At 48.5% G+C, this 24,981-nt stretch overlaps 1 protein-coding gene across 5 annotated transcripts in view; it reads left to right on the top strand.

The window, feature by feature from the left end:
• The window catches only part of WASHC1 (WASH complex subunit 1), a 25,506-nt gene continuing 525 nt past the window's right edge, over nucleotides 1-24,981 (top strand). The window contains exons 1-10 of one of the 5 annotated variants that reach the window (XM_045588367.1): nucleotides 1-6; nucleotides 9,875-10,028; nucleotides 21,876-21,987; nucleotides 22,192-22,338; nucleotides 22,531-22,667; nucleotides 22,919-23,048; nucleotides 23,237-23,438; nucleotides 23,511-23,675; nucleotides 23,961-24,119; nucleotides 24,853-24,921. In XM_045588367.1, the coding sequence (XP_045444323.1) occupies nucleotides 9,880-10,028; nucleotides 21,876-21,987; nucleotides 22,192-22,338; nucleotides 22,531-22,667; nucleotides 22,919-23,048; nucleotides 23,237-23,438; nucleotides 23,511-23,675; nucleotides 23,961-24,119; nucleotides 24,853-24,921 (1,270 nt within the window). In that variant the 5' untranslated portion in view covers nucleotides 1-6; nucleotides 9,875-9,879. Of the gene's footprint in view, nucleotides 7-5,054; nucleotides 5,074-5,195; nucleotides 5,294-5,415; nucleotides 5,563-9,874; nucleotides 10,029-21,875; nucleotides 21,988-22,191; nucleotides 22,339-22,530; nucleotides 22,668-22,918; nucleotides 23,049-23,236; nucleotides 23,439-23,510; nucleotides 23,676-23,960; nucleotides 24,120-24,683; nucleotides 24,757-24,852; nucleotides 24,922-24,981 lie in introns of those variants that run through there. The other 4 variants (XM_036456368.2, XM_036456369.2, XM_036456372.2 and 1 more) reach the window with 4 other exon arrangements.

Raw genomic sequence — 24,981 nt, 5'->3', positions numbered from 1 at the left:
GCGCATGTACAGTGCGGTTGAAATTTCGTGGCCCAGCGCAGAAGTTGGATTTCGGCCAGGGCCAGTCTATTTTGAAGAAGTGGCGTTAGAACACTCAAGGGGCCAAAGAGCTGCATTTGGCTCATGAGCGAGACGCTGTTTGCCTACCACTGGTATATGGGATGTAGACAGTCCGGTAAGCCAGGGCAAGTGGAATAGGGAAACCGAGGCAGATAGCTGAACAAACTGACAGAGCAATTTACAGCAGATACGGAAGATCACCTCCCTAGAAATAGCATCTAGGCCTCAACAGTATGTCAGCTCGAGAGCCAGAAGCAGCAAGAACAGATAGGCAACACCAGGACCAGCTGCAGTGCCTGATGACGCCCTGACACTGACCAATCAGTGAAGACCCCGGCCTGAGAGGAGCAAACCTAGAAAACTGATTAATACTCTGCTGAAACCCTGCCCTGAGACCCCTCCTCAGATTCCCACCTTTGAGAGAAATAAAGCTTCAAGACAAAGGACCCAGTGTGTGCTCTCCCTCTGGGGAGCCCCCACCATCCCATTTCCCCTCTTCTTCTCCCACTATTCCCCACAGACATGCATCTCCTAAACCCTAAGGGACCCCATGTGACTTGCAACCAGGCAGCAATGGGCAGCGGCAGCTGATCCCCTGAACCTGTTCCCAAGGACCCTTTCCTCCGACTTCCCAGAGAGCTCGAGCAGCCCAGCCTCGGCTCTCCTCTCGCTTCCTCTATGCTCAGCCCTTTCCTGTGTCACAGCCCCAGCTTTAATAAAGGCGCCTTCATCGTCATCTGGACTGGTGTGGTGAAGTTTTCCTGCACGAAAACAAGCACTCTCACAAGGGCCTGGTCTCCTCTCAGGTAACAGGATGGCACTTCAACCAACTGAGCCACTAGGCTTGGCCAGGAACCTTATTCTATTAAAAAATATTAAAAATTATTCCTTAAGCTGGCTCACAGATGAATATATTAATATTCTATATTAAAATATCTTCTTCAATCCAAAGTTCATTTTCTTCTTTTGATCTTAATTAAAATATTTTTGTGGGCCCCTAAAGTATTGTGTCTACTGTGACTAAAGTTGGCCTGCTTAGGGCCTGTAGATGCTCCCCCTTCTTTCCCCAGCCATAATCTTCTTTCCCCAGCCATTAATGGGTCCCTAAATTAAAAGGTGAAGCAAACTGCTGTAGAGGAGGCCAGAATTAGGGAGGAGGGGAGGGGGGGAGGAGAGCTGTAAGGTCCTCTCATGGGTCATTTTGGGCTCAGAGAAGGACACAAAAGTTCCCTGTCTCTTCCCTCTGAAAATGGAGACCTTCCTCACCTAAGAAAGGCAGGTGCTGACCAAAGAATGCAGTTATGGTTTCATGAAGTCCTTCCTGGTCCCTCCATGCCACTGCTTAGAGATAAATCCGAGGGAGTCCAAGTTTGGCAATAGGAAGAGACGGCTCAAGTCTAGACTCCTTACTCTGACATATAAGACCCTCTTAGAGAGGTAATATAACGGATAAGAGTGCTTAGAAAGAGATGAACCTATCAGACCTTGGATAAGGTCTTAAATCTCTCAAAGCCTCATTTTTCTCCGACTGTACATATGAATGACAGAATCTTTTCCTCGCCAATTTTAAAAAGTATTAACTATTGTATATGTACATGTATTTTACACAATGAAACCCTATACACTTGTTAGAAATAGTATTGTTATGCAAAACAAATACACACAGAAGATCTCCTGCCTCTTCTCCACCGTTCAGGTGCTCTGTCACAATTGAGATTATATACGTAGGCTCCAAAAATGGTACCTAGTATTATGGTCTGGTTCCTATTTACTTCTCTAATTCATCTCATCCTCTCTGCCTTGAACTTCAGCAACACCAACCTGCTTATGGTCTTGTTCATTTCCCACTACACACTGAACTGTACATTTCCTCACCTCCTGACCATTGTTTCTCTCCCTCTGGGGAGCCCCCACCATCCCATTTCCCTTCTTCTTCTCCCACTTTTCCCCACAGACATGCATCTCCTAAACCCTAAGGGACCCTATGTTGCAGAAACTGGCTAGCTCTTCCTCCTGAGCATAGAGATAGACTCTCTTTCCCAGCCTCGCCTGGCCAATGGAATGGAATGCTATATGCTGCTTCAAGGCCTGTTCCAGCAAACCTCCCACATCTTCTTCAAGCTCTTTCCCCTTCCAACCTTGGAAGCCCAGTATTCTGTTTGTTTGTTTATTATTAATTCCGTCCCTAGGATATTTTTCTCATTGATTTTTAGATAGAGTGGGAGAGGGACAGAAAAAGAGAATCATCAATGTGAGAGAGACATATTGATTGGTTGCCTCTCACATGTGCCCCAACTAGGGCTAGGGATCTAGCCTGCAACCCAAGTAGGTGCCCTTGACCAGAATCAAACCCAGAATCTTTCAGTCCTTGGACTGATGCTCTAATGACCAAGGGAAACTGGCTACGGCTTATTTATTTATTTATTTATGTTGTTGTTAATCCTCACCCGATGATATTTTTCCTCTTTGATTTTTAGAGAGAGCAGAAGGGTGGAAAGGAGGGAGAGAGAGAAAGAAGCAGCAATGTGAGAGAAATGCATCAATCAGTTGCTTCCTGCATCCACCCTTACAGGGGGTGGGGCTGGAAATGGAACCAGGAATCCAACTTGTGACTCTTGGGTGCATGGCAGATGCTCTAACCACTAAAAACAAACAAAAAACAAAACAAACAATCAAAAAAAACAACCAAACAAACAAACAAAACAAAACAAAACAAAAAAACAACGACCAAAAAAGCAGAAGCCCTATGTCTTAGATAGGAGAGCCATTAATGGGTCCCTAAATTAAAATGTGAAGCAAACGTCCCAGCTGGGTGGTTCAGTTGGTTGGAGCATCGTTCCATACACCAAAAAAGTTGAGGGTTTGATTTCCAGTCAGGGCACATACCTAGGTTTCAGGTTTGATCCCCAGGAAGCAACCGATGGATGTTTCTCTTTCTCATTGATGTTTCTCTCTCTCTCCCTCTCCCTTTCTCTCTCTCTCAAATCAATTTTTAAAAAAGCATTAAAAAAAAAAAAAAAGACAATTCAAGCCCTGATGGGTAGCTCAGTTGGTTAGAGTATCATCCCGATGCACCAAGGTTGCAGGTTCCATCCTCCGTCCGGGTACATACAGGAGGCATCCAATGAATGCATAAATAGGTGGAATAATAAATCTATGTTACTCCCTCCCTCCATCCCTCTAAAATCAATACATTTAAAAAAAGACTATTCAGCCGAAACCGGTTTGGCTCAGTGGTAGAGCGTCGGTCTGCGGACTGAAAGGTCCCAGGTTCGATTCCGGTCAAGGGCATGTGCCTTGGTTGCAGGCACATCCCCGATACGGGGTGTGCAAGAGGCAACTGGTCGATGTTTCTCTCTCATCGACGTTTCTAGCTCTCTATCTCTCTCCCTTCCTCTCTGTAAAAAAAAAAAAAAAAAAAATCAATAAAAAAAGACTATTCAACCTAACTCCCCAGAAGGAGGGGCAGGGAAGGAGGACAAAACTCAGGGAGTATTAGGAAGAAAGTAGGGTTGCCAGATTTACCAAATAAAAATATCACATGCCTATGTGATTTTCAATTTCAAATAAGAAATAATTTTTTAGTTTAAGTATGTCTTGTGCTTAGTTTTGGACAAACATGTATATATATATGTATATGCATATATTAGTATTTGTAAAATTATAAAAATGTATTAGTATAAGAATGTAAATTTTATCTGAAATTTAAGTTAACTTGGTGTCCTGTACTTTTCTCTGGCAACCCTAAAAGAAAGGCCAAGAACTCTAAGACAAGCCAATGAATTGAGGAACTACTGCAGGATCTGGACCTTTATATATTTAAACATTTTAAATCCTGTTTTTTAAAATTATCTAGCTTGATTTTTTTGAGGGAACATTTACGTAACATGAAATTTACTATTCTAACCATTTTTAAGTGGCATTAAGTACACTCACATTGTTTTGCAACTATCACCACTAATCTCCAGAATTTTTTCATCATCCCAAGATGGTATGTCATAGAAAATCAGTGCTAACCAAAAAAAAAAAAAAAAAAAGAAAAAAAAAAAGAAAAAAAAGAAAAAAAAAAAAAAAAAAAAAAAAGGAAGGAAGGAAGGAAGGAAGGAAGGAAGGAAGGAAGGAAGGAAGGAAGGAAGGAAGGAAGGAAGGAAGGAAACCAGAAGTGTTCAGCAGTTAAAGAGGTGAAAACAGATTTTTATCAGAACTTTGCAACAGGAGAAAAGTGACCTCAGTATAGAACCGGAGTCAATTCCGAATATAATGTGAACAAACGGGGATTTATAGCAAAGAGACGGGGCAGTGGTCCTGGATGGAAAATTACTCAGAGCGAGAAGTAATTTTTGCAAAACTGACCTGCCTGGATTCTTGCTGAAGGCAGGGCAGGGTGACCAGATATCCGGGGGGACTTGGTCAGATATATTGGACGATCTGATGCAGAGGGTGGGGGATTCTCACTGTAATTCGGAGATGCAAGCAGAGGCCCCTCTCTGGAAGAGGAGTCCCAGGAGCCGGCTCAGGTTTGGTCAAACAACCCCTCCCAGCCCACAGGCTTCCCAGCCCACAGGCTTCCCCGCCCGGCCGCCACCACTCTGCTCTGCCTCCGTCAACTTGACCCCGCCCGCCACCTTGTATAGTAAGTGGAGTCACAGTGCTTTTCCTTTTGTGTCTGACATGACATTTTATTTTATTTTTTTTAAATATATTTTATTGATTTTGTACAGAGAGAAAGAGAGAGGGACAGAGAGCCAGAAACACCAGTGAGAGTGAGACACCGATCAGCTGCTTCTTGCACCCCCCCCCCCCCCACTGGGGATATGCCCCCAACAAAGGTACATGCCCTTGACCGGAATCGAACCCTGGACCTTTCAGTCCCCAAACCGACGCTCTATCCATTGAGCCAAACCGGTCTCGGCACATTATTTTATTTTTAAAGGGGGGATGGAACGAAGGGAATTCCATGGGGAGAACGGCCCACGGAATTGAAGACAAGGAAATAAAAGACGTTTTAAATCAGTGAGTCTGGGGCGAGGGGAGGGCTGTTTCCGCGCCGGCGCTGGGGGTCGGGCACAGGAAGCCCGCGGGGCCAGGAGCCCAGCCGCGTCAGAGGGAGGGGAGGGGGCGGAGGAGGTGCCAAGCCGTCCGCCAGCGGCCGGAGCGCGGCTTCCGTGCAACTGGGCCGCTATCGGGGCCCGAACTCGGGAGCCAGAGCGGCGGCGCCGGGTGCGGCCCGCAGGTGAGGAGCCGGGCCGCCGCAGGAGCTCCCCGCCAGCCGGGCAAGGGCGGGGCGGGGCGGCACCGGGCGAGGGGCGGGGCGGGGCGGGGCGGCACCGGGCGAGGGGCGGGGCGGCACCGGGCGAGGGGCGGGGCGGGGCTCCGCAGCGCGGGCGCGAGCTGCGTCCTCGCGCGCGGACGGACCGCGGGCCCCGCGCCCTGTGGACTATCGACGGCGCCGTTCGCCCCGCCGTCGCCTGCCCGGGAGCGGCGTCCCGGCTCCTCCCACCAGTAAGACGGGTCTGCACCGCCCCGGGCCCCGGCTCCTCTCCCCGAGCGCCCGGCCCCCGCGGCCCCCGCCCCGCAGCGAGGCCGAGCCGGCGCTGGAGGCCCGCGGGGACCTGCCGGGCTGCAGGCCGCGGCCTCACTTCCTCCGCGGCCCGCCCGCCCCTCACGCGCCTTCCGCCCGCGGGCTGGGCTCCGTCCCGGCCAGCGGGTCCCCGGACTCCGCGGCTCCCGGAGCCGGGGTCCCAGAGGGTGTGCAGGGCGGATTCCAGGCGCTTCCGAAATTATAACCGGCGCTATAGGGACGGGAGGGGTCGGTTCATTTCCTGAAAGAGGCCGTAGTTCCTACCAGATTCTCTTAGTGCTGTTCCTTAGGAATGTGTGAGGCACAGATGTGATCCTAAAAGTAAAAAGAGCCCAGTAAGAAATTAATTAACCGGGCGACTCCGTTGGTTGGAGTGTCATCCCTGTCCGGGCACATAACCAGGTTGTGGGTCCGATCCCCTGTCGCGCTCGGGAGGCAACCGATGTGTCTTCTCTTATCCACTCCCCTCCCACCTCCTTCCTCCCTCTGAAATCAATAAAAACGCATTTTCGGGTGAGGATGAAAAATAAATAAATAGAAGTAAAAAGAAACAAGTGATATTAATTTAGTTATATGTTTTATTTAACTCAGTATGGCTGAAATATGATCATTTCAGCATGTAATCACTATATATACAGTCGTTCCCGACTTACCCCCGGTTTCGCTTTTCATGGTCTCAGTTATCCTGGGTCAACCATAGTTTGCCAATATTAAATGGAAAATTTCGGAAATAACTCACAAATTGTAAGTTGCACCCCATTTTGAGGGGCATATTGAAATCTCGAAGGTGTCCCCCTCTAGTTGCTCCCTACCCCTTAGTCACTTAACAGCTGACGAGGTTATCAGGTCACCTGCAAGGTGCCACCCACAGTGCTTGCATTCAAGCAACCTTTATTTTGCCCCGAAGCCATTCAGATGATCTTTAAAATATATATATATATATATTGATTTTTTACAGAGAGGAAGGGAGAGGGATAGAAAGCTAGAAACATCGACCAGCTGCCTCTTGCACACCCCCCACCAGGGATGTGCCCGAAACCAAGGTACATGCCCTTGACTGGAATCGAACCCGGGACCTTTCAGTCCGAAGACCAACACTCTATCCACTGAGTCAAACCGGTTTTGGCGATTCAGACAAACTTTTATTACAGTATCTTGTTATAATTGTTTCATGATTGTTATTAATTTCTCACTGTGCCTAACTATCATAGATATGTATGCATAAAAAATATGTATAAGGGTTCAGCATTATCTGTGGTTTTAGGCAACCACCTAGGGTCTTGAAACATATCCCTCATGAATAAGGACTATAAAATACTTTGAGATATCTTGCATCCTTTTTCCTGTTACGTATTTTAAATTTGTGTATGTCTTACACTTATGCTACAACTCAGTTCAGACTAGCACATTTCAGGTGCTCCATCCCACATGTAGCTCGTGGCTACCATATTGGACAGCATAAGTCTGAGGGTCTCAGTCCAAACTCCTTGCCATGGTATTGTGTTTTTCATAATCTGGCCTATCTTTATCTCTCTTTTTCCTGCTACTTGGTCAAGGATCGTTATACCCTCAGCACTCAAACCACTTCCTTTGTTCAAGCTGTCCTTCTACCTGGAATGCTCTCTCTGGGCCTATTAGGCAAATAGAGCTTCTACTAAGAGGCTTTTCCTGACTCCCATAACCGCAAAGGGGTTCGCCACACCTTCCTCATGGCTGGATTAGAGCACTTCTCCTATGCTATTTAATTGTTCTTGTGGCCATCTCCATAGCTAGTATACCCTCCTAGTCATCTTTGTTGTTTCCAGTCAGTAGATGTTTGCAGTCAGAATGAGTAAACTACCAATCAGTTATACTCATTTTTTAAATTTTTGAATGGATCTGTTACTTTCTTGTCTTGGAGATTTGTGCCTGAATTACTTCCTTGTACATAAGTGTACATACACACAGACAGGTGGTAAATAACCTCAGAAATGCATTTCAAGATGTGCTCTGCCCTGGCCAGTGTGCTTAGTGGTTAGAGCGTCAGCCTACACACCAGAGGTCTCACATTTGATTCTTGGTCAAGGGCATGTGCTTGAGTTGCAGGTGCATCCCCAACACCTAGTGTGTGAGGCAACCAATCGATATTTCTCTGTCTCTGTATCTCTCTTCCTCTCTCCCTTTTTTCTTCCCTCCCTTCCACTCTCTAAAAAAATCAATGGGGAAAATATCCTTTGGTAAGGATTAACAGCAACAACAACAAAAAAGATGTGCACAGAAAAGTGTCTTCTGCTTTTAATCCCCTCCCCATCTTAAAGAAGGGAAAATTGAAGTACAGAACTGTTAGGATGGCCAGCAAATTTGCATCGATATAAATACAAAGACCCTAGCCAGTTTGGCTCTGTGGATAGAGCATCAGCCTGAGGACCAAAGGATCCTGGGTTCGATTCCAGTCAAGGGCACATACCTTGGTTGCAGGTTCCTCCCCAGCCCTGCAACTGAGGTGTGTGTAAAACACACACACACACACACACACACACACACACACACACACACGGTAGGATTCTCCTTGAAAGGAATGGGATTCCTTCTAGAATTCCTAGATTCTTCAGATAGGAATAACTGGCCCCACTTCGGTCATTTGATAGGAGGGAAGTGAGGAGATGAGGAGGTAGCACTGGGCTCTGATAAGGATTCAAGGCAGGTCAGGTCTGAGAAACTGAGGATGTATGTGTGTGTGTGTGTGTGTGTGTGTGTGTGTGTGTGTATGTATATATATATATATATATATATATATATATATATATATATATATATTTGATTTTGTACAGAGAGGAAGAGAGAGAGAGAGAGAGAGAGAGAGAGAGCTAGAAACATCAATGAGAGAGAGTCATCGATCAGCTGCCTCTTGCACACCCCCTACTGGGGATATGCCCTTGACCAGAATGGAACCCGGGTCCCTTCAGTCCCCAAGCCGACTCTAGCCATTGAGCCAAACCGGTTTCTGCTAAACTGAGGATGTCTTTACTGGAAGACAAGTTGGAGAGCAGAGCAATAGTCTCAGAGGACGAAAAGTGCTGGCCTGAGAAGGGTAGGAGACAAGTAGGGTAGAAGGAAGGGCTGGGAAGGCCGGTAGAGGGAGCAAAGGAGTAAGCACACCTGCTTGTTGAAGATGTTGGTGTGATACATTAGGACTAACTACTTAGCAGTGACCCTCTCTATGTGTAGAATGGGAAATAGAGTCAGATATTCAGAGAAGGCAAGCAACTTACACAAGGTCACATAGCACTTCAAGCCCTCCCTAAGCCCTCTCTGCCACATTCACTCAGCCCCACTCACACCTCTTTGCAAGCAGGGGCCCCTACATGGTGCCTAGGAAAACAGGTGTGGGGCACAGTGCCAGGCCTGATTAGTGTCTTCCTCACCATCTTCTTCCAAGGGGCTGTGATTAGCCCTATTTATAGGGGCCCAGTGCCTTAATATTCTGCCTGGTGCATCTCTTGCCAATCAAATCTGTGCTGTCTGCAGTGTGATTGCTGCTTTAGTGACACCAGGGAGTGGAGTTAATTAAACCCAGTATAAATAGACTCTGCCCTGTCTTACAAGTCAAACGAGTGTTTTTCCTTCCTGTTTCCCACACCCACATGCCCCTTCTTCCTGGCCCCCTTAGCTCTAGCCTGGGTGAGCAGAACTTGGACACTTATACCTAGAGTCATGAGCCATTGCCTGTCCTGTCTCAGGAACAGGCCCTCAGTCCCTCAGAGGCCAAAGTGAGAGGAACCCAGGGGTCCACCTTCTCTGGTTTTCAGACATGGGTGCCATTTGGTAGTTAACTGTGGCAATCCTCCCTCCTCCCATCCAAATGTATTCTGCTCCCAGGCTTTTTTTCATCTGCAACAAGGGTTTCTTTCTTGTTCTCCAGGCTGAGGAGAATGGAATGAGATAACGTAAAATGAGGGTGTCTAGCATGGTCCTAAGCAACTTACGGGGTCAGTCAGTGTTACACCTCAGAACGCTTCTCATCCGTCTCTGTTGTCCCTACCAATTTCCCTCTTTCATTCACTCAGTAAGCACAGAAGACCAGCTCCTGTGGGTTCCTGGCCTCCCGCCTGTCCCCTACTCCCCGCCTGTACAGGTTGGACTTGTGGGGTGGGGCTGTGCTGTCTTCTCTGTACCTTGCCTTGTGGTAGGTGAGGGTGGGTGAGTGTGTGGCACTCACCCCACAAGTCCTAATGCTCTGGTTCCCACCCACAGGTGTCATGACTCCCATGAGGACCCAGCACTCATTGGCAGGACAGACCTACACAGTGCCCCTCATCCAGCCGGACCTGCGGCGGGAGGAGGCCATCCAGCAGGTAGCAGATGCCCTGCAGTACCTACAGAAGATCTCTGGAGACATCTTTAGCAGGTGGGTGCTGCCACCCAATCCCACCTGATCAGGGGCTTCTCCCTACCCTGGGCAGTCATTCTCTCCATTCCTCGGAAGGCACCCTTTAGAAGCAGCCCTTCTGGTAATGCTTGGCCCTGGGGTCACCAAGCTGGCTTCCCTGTGCCCAAGGGGCCCCGCTTAGAAGCTTGTTCTCATAAGTACTCATAAGAGCTACCTAATGTTCCGCTTAGCCCCCTGGGTTCCCTTTTGCCCCACAGGCCCTGATGGTGATAGTGCTCTCCTAACTCATCCTCTTCCTGCCATTGGGGGCCCTATTCCCCCACTTATTCCTGCAGTTAGCAAATACATATTGAACATTTCGTGTGTGCAAGGCACTGCTACTCTCCTTAGTCACAGTTGTGAATAAGGCAGTGCCCCTGGCCAACTAGAGGATGTGCTCTGGCAGGAAAGATAGAGTGTAATTAATCAATTGTGTATTAGTTTTTAAATTACAATTGTAATAAGACATATTTTCATTTTTTTTACTAGAGGCCCAGTGCATGAAATTTGTGCACAGGGAGAGGGTGTCCCTCAGTCCAGCCTGTGCCCTCTCGCAATCTGGGACCCCTTGGGTAGGGTCCCGAGGCCTGGCCGGTGATCAGGGCCTATTGGGGCCAAATGCTGTCACCACCCCTGCTGCTGCCACTGCTTGCTATCTGTGCAGCACTGTCCCTAACCCCACCCCCACCCCGGCCCACCCGTCACTGGTCGCCTCCCTCTGAGAGTGACAGGCGTGGGGTGCGATTGCTTGGCTGGTCTGGGCCTCCCTCTGAGGAGTGATCACTGGCTGGCCCTGTACACCTGCCACAGTGTTGCTGGCTGAGTAGCCTGGGCCTCCCTCTGCAGGGCGATCGTGGGGTGATGGGGGCCCCACCAATCACAGAACACCCGCACCAGTGCATGTCATAGCATGGTTATCTGGACGGTCATTCTGCTGTTTGTTCGTTCGGTCAATTTGCATATCACACTTTTATTATTCCATCTAATAAAGAGGGAATATGCAAATTGAGGGTGCAGGCTGGGCTGAGGAGCCCCCTACTCCTCCTCTCCCCCCGCCCCCTTTTGTGCACCTGGCCTCTAGTTTTTCAAATGTCTCTTGGCCATCTATATGTCCTCTTTGGAGAAGTTCTATTTAGGTTTTATACCCATTTTTTAATTGGATTGCTGGCCTTCCTTTTGTTAAGTTGTATGAGTTCCTTATATATTTTGGATATTAATCCTTTATCATATGTATCATTGCCAAATATGTTCTCCCATACAGTGGGCTCTCTTTTCATTTTGTTGATGGTTCCTTTTGCTATGCAAAAGCTTTTTATTCTGATGTAGCCCTATTTATTTATTTTCTCCTTAGTTTCCTTTGCCTAAGGAGATGTATCTGTGAACATCTGCTACTAGAGATGTCTGAGATTTTGCTGCCTATGGATTCTTCTAGGTTTTTTGGTTTCATGACTGACATTTAAGTCTTTTATCCATTTTGAATTTATTCTCTTGTTAAGTTTGTGGTCTAGTTTTTTGGTTTTTTTTGCATGTGTCCAATTTTCCCAACATCATTTATTGAAAGAGACTCTCTTGACTCTGTTGTATGCTCTTGCCTCCTTTGTCAAATATTAATTGAGCATAATGGCTTGGGTCAATTTCTGGGTTCTCTGTTCTGTTCCATTGACCTACATGCCTGTTCTTATGACAGTACCAGGCTATTTTGATTATAGTAGCTTTGTAGTGTAACTTGAAATCTGGTATTGTGATTCCTCCAACTTTGTTTTACTTTCACAAAATTGCTGCAGCTATTCGGGGTCTTTTTTGATTCCATATAAATTTGGGGGGAGTTTGTTCTAGCTCTGTGAATTATGCCATTGGTATTTTAGTAGGGGTTGCATTGAATCTGTAGATTGCCTTGGGTAGTTTGGACATTTTAATGATGCTGATTCTACCAACCCATGAACACAGTATATTCTTCCACTTGTTTATATCTTCCTCTATCTTTTTTTTTTTTTTTAACATCCTGTAGTTTTTCGAATATAGTTCTTTTGCCTCCTTGGTTAGGTTTATTCCTAAGTATCTTAATTTTTTTGTTGATTGGTAAGTGGAATTCTTTGTTTAGTTTCTCTTTCTAATAATTTATTATTGGTTTATAAAAAAGCCATTGATTTTTGGGTGTTGATTTTGTATCCTGCTACATTGTCAAGTTCATTTATTAGATCTAGTAGTTTTTGGTGGAGTTTTTAGGGTTTTCTATATATTATACAATATCATGTCATCTGTGAATAATGAGAGTTTTACTTCCTTATTTCCAATTTGGATGCTTTTTATTTCTTCTTGTCTGATTGCTGTGACTAGGACTTTTCAGTACTATGTTGAATATGAGTGGTGAAAGCAGACATCCCTATCTTGTTCCTGTTCTTAAGGAAAATGCTTTTAGTTTTTGCCCATTAAGTATAATATTGCCTGCAGGTTTGTCATATATGGCTTTTATCATGTTGAGATATGCTCCCTCTAGTCCTACTTTGCTGAGAGTTTTTTATCAAAAATGGATATTGGATTTTGTCAAATGCATTAAGACCTATTTTTAAATAATTTTGTAATATTTATATAGCATTTACCACATACCATCATTGATCCAAAGTGCATTGATTCATTTAACCCTCACAACAACTTTATGAGGTGCTACTGTTGTTACCTCCATTTTATAGATGAGGAAACTCAGGCACAGAATGACTAAGAGACTTGCCCAAGTGGCAGAGCCAGGGGTCACACCCAGGTATGGTGGCTCTAGACACTGGAGTTCTTACTGTCTTATGAGAAGGGAAGGTGGTTGCCTTGAGAGTTATTAATGGGAAGCCTGACTTAGCTTGGGGGAATCAGAGGAGGCATATGTAGGAAAGAAGATACATGGTAAAATCTGAAGGGTGAGTGGGAATTATTGTGAATGGGTAGGTTGGGAAGAAGAATGTTCCAAAAAGAAAGAAGTGCATGAGCGAAAGCCCTGAGGTGGGAAGGACTTGACTGGAAGCCAGTGTGGCTGGAGTACATGAGCTAAAGTCAGTGTCGGGTCGCCTCATGAAGCTGGTGTAGAGGCAGAGCTTTAGTGGTATTTGGCGATTTGGAGTTGATGAGTGACAGCTTTTTGTTTACTCCAGTGCTAATCTAGCACAGTCCTTAGCTATAATGATTTTTCACTCAATGTTTATTTAACACCAGAGGCCTGATGCATGAAACTTGTGCTCAGGTCAGGGAGTGGGGTGATGGTGTCCCTCAGTCCCACCTGTGGCTTCTTGCAATCAAGGACCCCTCACTCCTAATCGCCCGCCTGCTCACTCCTTACCGTTTGGCTTGCTGTTCCTTACTGCCCACCTGCTCACTCCTTACTGCTTGGCTCGCAGTTCCTTAGTGCTGCCACGGAGGAGGCTCCCGCCACCACCGCTTCACTCGCCAGCCATGAGCCCAGCTTCTGGCTGAATGGTGTTCCCACAGTGGGAACATACTGACTACCAGGGGGCAGTTCTTGCATTGAGCATCTGCCCCCTGGTGATCAGTGCACATCATAGCGACTGGTCGTTCTGGTTGTTCCGCCATAATGGTTGCTGGGCTTTTATATATGTAGATGAGTTACTAGGGTGTTTGCTATTTCCTTGCAAAGGTCCCAGGTTTTGTCCTGTCTTTCTCTGGCCATAAGCAACCAGAGATGGGCTTAGATCTTCTTTCTGAGAGCCCCCATCATGCCACACATGGGAACCCTTTATTTCACCCAGTGTAAAGGTTTTGACTGCCTGACTCAGGTTGATCTCCTGGTCTAAGTCATCCTTCACCCTATCCCCTGCTTGCACCCCAGTCCAGGAATCCCCTTCTGCATCACCAGGTGACCTTTTCCTCCTCCATCAGTTGTGAGTCCACCTCTTTCTAAAGTCCTCCCAGGGGCAGAGAATGGAGTTCTTGTCTTTAGTTGGATTTACTATAATCACCAGATCCGCTGGACTCTTGTGTGTGCTGCCTTCCCACCGATGTTCCTGCCTGCCTGAGCCTGTCCAGAATATAAATATAACGAGGGCACCGATGCCCAAGTGGTTCAGGAGATTGACTCTGGAGCAGGCTGCCTGGGCTCCAGCTGGCTTCCCCATTTGCTTGCTCTGTAACTTTGGGAGAGTTATTTAACTTCTCTAAGCCTTGGTGTTCTCCTCTGTAATGTGGTAATAATAATAATGGTATCTTGTATCTTATAAATAGGATTGTTGTAAAGATTAAGTTAATTAAAACTTGCAAAGAAATTACAGTGCCTGGAATATAGTAAGTATGCAATCAGTGTTCACTCTTAATATCATCCCTGCTCATTTGCCACCTATGGTGGTCCTCTATTAAGCGGCTATCAATAGTTATAGAAAGTGTTTGTGCCCCTTTTGTGCTTATTTTCGTATTAACTATTTTCAAGGAAAACATAAGCAAGAGGACACAGGCCTTAAAGAGCTGTCAGTCCCCAATTATGGCCACCCCATGCCCAGTGATTGAAATATTTGTGTTTCTCACTGAAATTGTGACAGCATGCTTGCCTTTCTCTAAAGAGGGCATTGGATTTTTAGCATACTTTAATTTCCTTTCCTGGTATTTGGCTCCTGTAGACAGTTTAGTGGGACGATCTCCAGGGCAGGGATGGTGAGTTGGTTGAGAATGGGTATGGGAGGAGAGAATGTATCTGAGGAGCCCTCAGAACTAGGTTTCAGGTCACCCCAGTGCTGGATCTTAGGGATACCAAAGATGTGTATGGCATGGTTCCTGTCCTCAAGGATCTTGTATTTTGGAATAGGAGGGCAGTAGGTCTTGGTTGTTTCTTACTAGTAATTTCATAGCATAAACTGTGGGCCTCTTAGGACATAGAGTAGAGAGAAATAAGTAAGAATTGACAGCATATTTATCAATTAGAACTTCTTAAACTAGTTTAAGTAAAAAGCAACCAATCAGTAGAGCAGGTTTTGGATGTCATCAGGACTTGGTATTGCTTTCACTCCATCCCCGCTCTCTGCCTCTGGGTTGGCCCATTCCCAGGCAGGCCTTGCTCTTGTGGTGGCAAGGTCACCCCAGTAGGGTCAGAGCTCCCAGGTTCTAGTTCCAGTCCAGCATTTCCTCAGAAGTCCCACTCATCCATTGGCTTAGCATGGTTCTCTTCCTCCATGCCAGAGCCAAATGCTGGGGAGAGAGGGGCATGACACACGGACTGGCTCAGACCTTATCACTGTATTCCCATTATCCTAAGCCCTGGCTTTAGCCCCACCTGAAGCCCACGGACTGAGTCTGTGGGAGTGAAGGGTTCTGCCATGAAAACAGAGGCTGTTACTCAAAAAAAAGTAGATGGTAGCGAGGAGAATCACATGCCTACTACATGTGATCATGAAAGCCTCCTGAAGGAAAGAGGCATGAACTAGGCCACAGGAAAGACCGGGTATGGTTGGGCAGGACTGGGAATGCGAGCCTACAGTCCATCTGGTGGGGTCTGGAATTGTGTGCCAAAGGCTTAGAGGCCAGAAAGTGGTGTTTCCTGGCTCTCAGAGTACAGACATTGCTGCCTGTCTCATACAATCAGAACAGAACAGGGTGTGAACTCAATTGACTGTGTATTTGTGGGTCTCACTTCCCCTTCTGCTCATGTGCCCTTGAGAGTTTGCTTCCGGCTTCTTTTCTGCAGTGTGAGTGTGCTCCATGCGGTGGAGTGGGAGGGAAGAGGGTGGGTGAGTGAAAAGTTGGGATAAGAGAGTCAGGGCCCATGGGGACTTCTCTGAACAAGGCAGGACTTTGAGCTTGGTCCAGGAGTTTTAGGGAGCCTGGATAGGGGCTTGAGCAGAGAAGTGATGGGACAGAAGAGTTTTGGGAAGGTTCGCCAAGCAGTGGTCACAGAGTGGACAAGAAGGGGCGAGAGTGGCTTCTTTGACCGTTGTGTGGTCGAGGCATGGAAGGGATGAGGCTGCAGGCCAGGGGAGTGGTCGACAGGGAGAACTGGATAAGAGACATTTCAAAGGGAATGATGAGGACAAAATGGGAATGAGGATGGGGGAAAGGGATGAATCTGGGATAACTGGGACAGGGGTGGGGAGTGCCTAGACCTAACCTCTCTCTTCTGCCCCACCTCATCCTGTAGCAATCAACAGGCAAGGGGGCTTTTCACTTCTAATGGGCTTTTGTGGTGGGATGTGACCTCAGCTTGGACATTTCCCCCTTAAGCATGTTGCTCCTCCTGCTTGTAAACCTTGCAGAAAAGAGACACTTTCTACCTTTCCTCCCCACTGCTCTCCCATTTCAGGCCCAGGCCTGGCCCCTTGGCCCTGTGGAGCCTGGGTGCAGTTCTGCTGATAGGTGAGCTCATGGCAAATTAGCATTCCAAGCTGGTGTTCCTTCCTCCTGCTTTGCCGCAGTGGGAGCTGTGCAGAGACTGGAGAGAATGACAAGTACCTTACAGGCTCTCCTGAGCCTCTCTTTCCAGCCCAGTCCCAGCTTCTCTGCCCTTTTCACCTGGGAAAAGCCAGGCCCAAAATATCTGCCCAGAGATGTCATCTTCTTTACAAGACTTAGGTGACGAGCCAGAGGTGTTGCAGTGGCTTGGGAAGAGGAGGTGGGCAGATTCTGCATGTGGAAGTTGGGGTGCTATCTCTTGCCATTCCTGGCAGCCCACCAGGGAACTGCAACCCCTTTCTCCTGGGCAAGGGTCCATTTTCTCTGCAAAGCCTTTCCTTTCTGTCTACTTCTTACCTCTTCCCCTCCCCCTACCCCCCTCCCTTTTTCTCTACTGATTGGCACCTGGTGACTCTCCAGGTTAGGAGGCACTCAATCAGCTGCCTGCATAATTAGCAGATCATTCTTAATTATCCCTGAAAATTATCCCTGTGAGTGGAGAAGATAAAGGTGAAGGCAAGGCCCAGGTTCAGGGTCTGCTGCGCCTGGGAACAGGGCAGGCAGGGCAGGAAAGGCAGCAATTATGGAGGAGGGGGTGCCTCCTTCCCCTCAGCAGCCTGCCTCTGCGGACTGGCATGTGATCTGATTGTGAAGAGCTGATCTGACTGTGAGTGGCCATGGCAGCACTGCAGGGGCCATGGGCCTGCCTGGCTTCATAAACGGGGGATGGAGAGTCAGTGTTGGAAGAGTCAGGAGAGGGAGCCCAAGCACTGCCCTGGCCAACTTGTCCCCCTCCCTCTGTCACACCAGGAACAGAGTGGCCCCTAGGTGCCTCCTTGGTGCCTACCACCCCAGCCCCGGGAGCAACGTATTGTTGCTTTACCCTCCGCCCTCCATGGTGGTCTCTTGCAAAGTATTTTTTTTCCGGCCTGGAATTTTCTTCTCTGTCTGCCCAACACTGCCTTTTCTGGCTTCCCCTCAGTGTCTAGAGTCCCTCATCTCTCGCTACATCTTAGTAAGAGCAAATGTTAACCAAGTACTTAAGATATGTCATCTAATACAAGAACACTGGACATGCATACATTCATTTTAACTTTTACAACAATTCCATAATATAGAAGTTACTACCACTACTACTACTTTTCAGCCGAAGAAGCTGAAGCATAGGCCTATTAAGTGACTTGCCCAAGATTACTCTGCTAAGTAGATTTTAACCCATGTCTATGGTACATTGCACAAGGCTTCAGAGATAAGCTTGGAAACTTACCTACTTGGAAGCAGGCCACCAAGTCAGGGGATCAGGAATGGCAAACAATTGCCCTTTTGCCACCATCCCCCACCCTCATGGTGGCCATTGCTAATCAGTTATTGCACTCAGTTCCAGCCCCAATGTGGTCTAATAGACCTTCCTAACACAGCCTTCCAAACTATCGCTGCCAGTAGATAATGACACACAAATTGAAAGCTTTCTCATTTATGGCCTGTATTCTCCTCGGCATCATGGGATATGACTGACTGTAAGGGATTAGACTGTCTGGGAGTTTTGTCAACAGACTAGCCATTCCTTTGACTTATAGATTCTTGATAAGGACCCAGAAATCATGTCTTCCATTCCCCTGCCCCACACAGGAATCTCCCTTGAAGCATTCCTGACAGGTGGTCATGCAGCTGGAATCTGATTGCTTTGTAAAGCTATGAAAGTTCTTATTTAGAATTGAGTTCTGCTTCCTTGCAACTCTGCCCCCTGGTCCTAATGCAGCCCTCTGGGGTGACAGAAAATAAGTCTAATTGTTTTTCTAACAGCACTTGGCATAGTTTTGATATTTGGAGAAAATTATCATATTCTGTAAATCATCTCAGGTGTAGCCAGACCTTCAGTTACCTTTGTATGACATAAGTTTGTCACTCAGTACCTGCCTTTGGACATTCATTAACTTCATTACTTTTTATTCAGTCAGTGTTTATTACATGGCAGGCACTATCCCCAGTGCTAGAGATACAGCAGTGAATAAGGGAAGGGCCTAGAAGGGAATTCAGAGTCCTCTTAAAAAATATATCCAGTTTAAAGGAGACAGCTGTGGATGAGATTGGTGCCTGGTGTAGATCATTAATTCAGGACTCTTATTTTCTCTGAGGTACCTCTAAGAGAGTGAATGTTCCCTATTTATTAAAAGGTAGAGCCCTGGCCAATTCGACTCAGTGGCTATAGCCTTGGCCCACCTACTGAAGGCTCTTGAGTTGGATTCCCAATCAAGGGCACATACCTCAGTTGCAGGTTTGATCCCTGGCCCAAGTCAGGGCACATACAGGAGGCAACCAATAGATGTGTGTCTTTCTATATCAATGTTTCTCTCCCTCCCTCCCTCCCTCCCTCTTTCTCCCTTCCCCCCTGCCCACCCTCGTTCCTCCCACCCATTTCACTCACTCTCTAAAAATCAGTGGGAAAAAAAAGGATTACACACACACACACACACACACACACACACACACACACAGTGAAAGAAGGTACAAGAAGCCCTGGCCAGATAGCTCATTTGGTTATAGCATCCTCCCACTACACCAAAGTTGCAGGTTTGATCAGGGCGCATACAGGAATCAACCAATTGAATGCATAAATAAGTGGAACAACAAATCAATATTTCTTTTCTCTAAAAATAAATAAATAAATAAAGGAGATGGACCAGGAGCTATGTATCCTCACCCGAGGATATTTTTTCCACTGATTTCTAGAGAGAGGGGAAGAATGAGGGGGGAGAGAGGAAGGGGAAGGGAGGGAGGGAGGGAGGGAGGCAGGGAGGGAGGCAGGGAGGGAGGGAGGGAGGGAGGAAGGGAAACATGGATGTGAGAGAGACACATTGATTGGTTGCCTCTCACATGTGCCACAACCAGGGCTGGGGACTGAATCTGCATCTCAGGTATGTGCCTTCGACTGGGAATTGAACCCACACTCTACAGTAGGCAGGTCGGTGCTCTAACCACTGAGAAACACCAGCCAGGGCTGTATTTCCTTTTTAAGCTTCTTAACATTCTTTTAGCTCATTCTGAGTTTAAAGTTAACCACAACCTCAGGCCTTTCTTCATCTGAGCTAGTGTTCAGCCTTCACCTTCTGTATTTGTGAGCTTGACTTTAATCTGAATGCTGGGCTTCCCATTCATCTCTGTCAATTTTATCTTGCTTCTTGCATTCCATCCTTCTGGCCGCAGGATTATTTAAGCCTAGGTTCCATCATGCAGACCATTCTTTACCCTCTCCGTTTGATATCCCCAGTGTTGACTGAGCTGGTCTGGGCCGTGCCAGATAGCTTGGTGCAGCCAAAATCAGCCCCTTCTCCTGCAGTGCCCTTCAGAAACTGTTGTTCATCTGGCCCTGATTTTCTCAAGTGTACTCTCCTCCAACCTCATAGCTCCATCTTGTCTGCAGGATTGTGTGAGAAGCCGTCGGAATCCTTGCTGACTCAAGATGCACTGTGCTTAAGGTTTTCCCCTGATACACGAATCTAATAACCCTAAGAAAGAAATGCTGTGAATGTAGAACAGTGCTGGCCCCCAGGACCTGCCTCTTCTTTTTCTTTACAGACGCTCTATTTAATAATCCATTCTGGAAATTTGCCAGAGTTTGTTGTTAAGCTTGATGTTTACAATATTAAGGAATTGGCCCTTCTCTCCTTAATGGAAGAAGCAGAACAGAGTAGCCTTGATCCATCTCTGGGTCTGATGTCCCTCCCTCTCCACATTGACTCCAAGAGGAGTGGTTACATAACCACTAGGTGCTTCAGCACCCAGGGTCAGTGTGAGAGGTGGGAACTGGACAAAGCAGCTTGATCAAGTATGCCCACCCAGTGGAAGACCTTTCTCCCTGTGGAAAAGAGGGAGCCCATGCTGGAAAGACGGATAGTTTTGCATTCTCTCATTGGAAACTGCCCTCTTATTGTCTGTCAGTATTGCTGCCCCACTCAGACCAGTCTGTCAAGGAAAACTAAGCTGCCCTGGGTGCCTGCTTGTGTCCCAGCCCCCACCTCACTCCACCTCTGGCACACGAGGAGCCACATAATCAGGGACTTTGTCAGGACAGAAACCCTTGGATTGTGAAATTGTCGGATGGAGATGTGGGTTCTTTGGAGGGCCAAAACCCTTTTAGAGTGGGTGGGGATGCTTTAGGAAGGCTGGGCCAGTCTTGACTGCTCCTTTCAACTTTTAAAGAAATCTCCGAGTCCCTTAACCCTGCAGTCTCCCACCGCAGAGCAGTGAGGCCACCCTGCCACCCACTGTATCCTCCCCACCTTTCCCAGGCACTCAACTTGCAACTCTGCCTCATTTCTCCTGCCTCACTATGTGCTCACTCCTGCCGGGTGAATACAAAGATGTGGCCGCTCTGAATGTGGAACGTGGTGGTCATGGGCAGGAACTGGTGTTCTGGGCGGTGGGGTAGCCTATGGAGGGATAGACTGGCACACGAGAGCCAGGGTTAATGCTGCAGCAAGAAGACCCTTGCTGTTGCCGAGTAACGTGGGGACAGAGTAAGTGAGGTTTTTTAACACCCATGTGCATTTACATTTAGGGCACATTGGTGTTAGTCATCAGGAACTACAGAGGGGCCTGAAAGGTCCAGCACTGCCCTAGGCACTGGGACTACCCAGGAACAAAGCAGATTTCTCAGTCCTTCGAGCACATACAGGCAAGAGACACACAATGTCAAGTGCACTGTGTGAAAGAGTGGGTGGGAGTTGGGAAGTGACATTTTCAGTTGGGTGCATTTTCAGATTCTATGGTCAGGAAGGCTTCATGAGGGGCGCAGTGAAGTGAAAGAACCAGTTTGTGGATATTGGGGGACAGCATTCCATTTGATGCAAATGCCATGCAATGAGTTTGGAATGTTCGGGGAATACCAGGGCAGCGGGTGTTGCTGCAGCAAACTGATTAAAGTAGGAAGGAAGGGGAGGAGGCCCATGAGCAGTCAGACCATGGAGAGCCTTGGTCAGGACTGGGGATGTACTTACAAGAGTCGTGAGCAGGTCTAGGACTTGAATTTAGGTCCAGCTTTGCCTGTCATTCAGTCTTGCTGAACTCTGGTTTCCTTGTCTGTAAATGGGTGACTGTGTCCATGTCAGTCATGAAGATTCTGTCTCTGCTTGCCCCAGCCAGAGGCTGCAAACTCTGGAAGGTGGGAGCAATGTCCTTCAGGTGGCATGTCTAGGCACCAGGGTAATTGCTCAGCCCTACCCAGAGCTCCGAGAAACTTAATGCAGTGCATTCTAGACCCTTCAGTTTGGATGATCTTTGAGAGGTCAGCTGAAGAGTTCCAAGATTGACCCTGACAAGCAGATAACCTTTTTTTTTAAGACCCTTTGTTAAGTCTCATTTTTTTTTCTAGCTTTGCTGTTAGACGCAGGAGGTATGCAGGAGGCTGCAGGGGTTTGAGGAGCAACCTCAAACTTGTTATTTTTTCTGTGACAGGATCTTGCAGCGAGTAGAGCTGAGCCGGAGCCAGCTGCAGGCCATTGGGGAGAGGGTCTCCTTGGCCCAGGCCAAGATTGAGAAGATCAAGGGCAGCAAGAAGGCCATCAAGGTAGGCTATGTGTCCTTGTGGCTGATGGGCCGTCACAGATAACCCATTCTCTACCATATCCCTGTGCCTCTGAGGTTGCCCACATCCCTACTATTACTGTCCAGCCGCACCTCAAGCTTTCCTTCTCAGAATCCCCTCATCCCAAGCCTAGGCTTTCTGGAAGTTCTTTTCTGAAAGGACATGTCAGACTCTCCATGTCCACAGGTGTTCTCCAGTGCCAAGTACCCCGCCCCAGAGCACCTGCAGGAGTACAGCTCCATCTTCACGGGTGCCCAGGACTCTGGCCTGCAGAGACGCCCCCGCCACAGGATCCAGAGCAAGCACCGCCCCCTGGATGAGCGGGCCCTGCAGGTCTGATGGGCACCCCCAATTCACACGCTTGCAGGGCGTGACCAGTGGCAAGTGGCAGTCCTGGATGTCAGGGAGGAACTAAGGGCCCAGCATAGGGTTCTTCCCCCAAGAGGATTCTGGCAGGATGGGGTGGAGGTCACTGGTCTGGCCCTGTAACCACCTCCCCCCTGTCACATTTCTGCCCACCCCCAGGAGAAGCTGAAATACTTCCCTGTGTGTGTGAACACCAAGTTGGAACCTGAGGATGAGGCTGAGGAGGGGCTCGGGGGTCTTCCCAGCAACATCAACTCCGTCAGCTCCTTGCTGCTCTTCAACACCACTGAGAACCTGTATGGCCAGAAGGGGGGCTACAGAGGGGCGGTGGGAGCCCTGGCTGGCTTAGTGGGAGACCCCAGGGACATCAGACTCAGATGCAGCAGAAGTCTGCAGCCTGCAAGGCCAGGACAGTTTGCTTTGTCTTGTAAGGCTTGGGAATCCACAGTACAAACTAATTGTGATCCTGATGAAGTAGGAAAGTTAGGTCAGGGCCATGGGCCTGGAACAGATGATAGATCACCTCATCTCCACCTTACCTCTCCAGGTACAAAAAGTATGTCTTCCTGGACCCCCTGGCTGGTGCTGTAACTAAGACCCATGTGATGCTGGAGACAGAGGAGAAGCTGTTTGATGCCCCTCTGTCAATCAGCAAGAGAGAGCAGCTGGAGCAACAGGTAGACTATTCTTGGGTGGGTGGGGGGCATAGGTGGTTGATAATGTGGGGCCCTGCTAGAGTTTTCTAGGCAAGAGGTCTGTGGAGCCCCTTATCCCCCCTGAGCCCCACTGATTGCCCTAAGGTCAAATTGCAGGACCCATGACCCCTGCAGCACCCCATCTCACATACCTCCGCCTAATTCTGCAGGTTCCAGAGAACTACTTCTATGTGCCTGACCTGGGCCAAGTACCAGAGATCGACGTGCCGTCCTACCTGCCCGACCTACCAGGCATTGCTGATGACCTCATGTACAGCGCTGATCTGGGCCCGGGCATTGCCCCCTCTGCCCCTGGCACCATTCCAGAGCTGCCCGCCTTCCACACAGAGGTGGCCGAGCCTTTCAAGCCAGGTAAGTGAGAACCACGAATGGGAATTGGGCCACTTTCTTCCCCAGCCACCTTACATTTCTCACTTGTTCCAGACCTAGAAGATGGGGTCCTAACAGCACCTCCACCTCCGCCGCCTCCTCCTCCACCTCCCCCGGCTCCAGCGGTGCTGGCCAGCGCTCCCCCGCCCCCACCCCCACCGCAGACTGTGCCCTCTCCAGGTCAAGGTGCCAAGGACCACAGCAGCATGTCTCCTTCAGGTAGGAGCAGCAGTGGGCATGTGTCACGTATAGATCCTCAGCACATGAGTAATGCCCAGGGTCCACCTCTGCAGGGAGGCAGCTAAGCTGGGTGGGGATTGGAGAGGGACCGGTGCCTGGACCCAGGACTTCCTGAGCTCAGGCTTCACAGCTGGGTTCCCCTTCAGGAACAGCCCCTCCGCACAGCCAGCTGCTGAGGGCTTCTCTGGACCCTACAATTGTGGGCTGGGCAAGGCTACCCCTCAGCCTAGCCCTGCCTGAGCAGCCTTCCTCCCCCACCCCCAGCTCCAGTCCAGGGGGCTCCCAAGGAAGTAGTGGACCCCTCCAGTGGCCGGGCAACCCTCCTGGAGTCTATCCGCCAGGCTGGGGGCATCGGCAAGGCCAAGCTTCGCAGCGTCAAGGAGCGCAAGCTGGAGAAGAAGAAACAGAAGGAGCAGGAGCAAGGTGAGGGGACCCTACACCCCTCCAGTGGGGCTCTAAGAAAAGAGCCACCTCTTTACCCACCACCAGACTCCGATAGGGTGCTCCTTGCCTCCCATGTCAAAAGGCCTGCCCCGTTCCCCAGGGTGTTTGCTGTAAACCCTGCGTGGCCACCCCAACATCCTTGCCTCGGGGGGAGGGTTCCTGCTGGGTCCTGGAGCCTGTTTTCCTCTTAAGCGGGTAGGGGACAGCCTCATCCAGCCCAAACAGGAGAGAATCTCCTCTGCCAGTTGTCTGAGGAAACGGCCAGGACCTGAGATACTTTAGAGACAGAGGACTCTTGGGGCTACGGATTACTTCTATGACACTTGCATAAATATAACACCTGGGCATAAAGCAAGTGTCCTGGTTGTCAACAGTCCTGAGCTTGAGTCCTGGCTTTGCTTCTGAGCTTTGCACTGTGACCCAGGCAAATTGTCCAACATCTCTGAGCTGGTTTCCTCATCCATACTGTGGGGCTGCTTATTCATGCCGTCTCACAGGGTGGCCGTGACAGTGTTACTCAAATGTTACCCATTTTCTCATCAGCGCCCTGGTGCTGGATCCAAGAGCTGTTGGTGACATGTTGGCTGTGGAGGGCTGGGGTGTGTCAGTCATGAAGGAAAAGAGGACAAATGTGACTAAACCCTGAGGTTATCACCAGGAACAGGCTTCACATTGGTCCCTCCCCCTCCCCCCCGTGGTTTTCCTGTTGCAGTGAGAGCCACAGGCCATGGCGGGGACCTGATGTCGGATCTCTTTAACAAGCTGGTCATGAGGCGCAAAGGTAGGACAGAGCACTGCTGCTTCCCAAGGCCAGGGGTTGGGGTGTGTCATACACATTCTG

This window comes from Pipistrellus kuhlii, unplaced genomic scaffold (genome assembly GCF_014108245.1).
Source record: "Pipistrellus kuhlii isolate mPipKuh1 unplaced genomic scaffold, mPipKuh1.p scaffold_m20_p_3, whole genome shotgun sequence".
NCBI classification, from domain to species: domain Eukaryota; kingdom Metazoa; phylum Chordata; class Mammalia; order Chiroptera; family Vespertilionidae; genus Pipistrellus; species Pipistrellus kuhlii.
The sequence above is the reverse complement of the archived record's forward strand: the minus strand, read 5'-3'. Positions and strand labels throughout refer to the sequence as shown.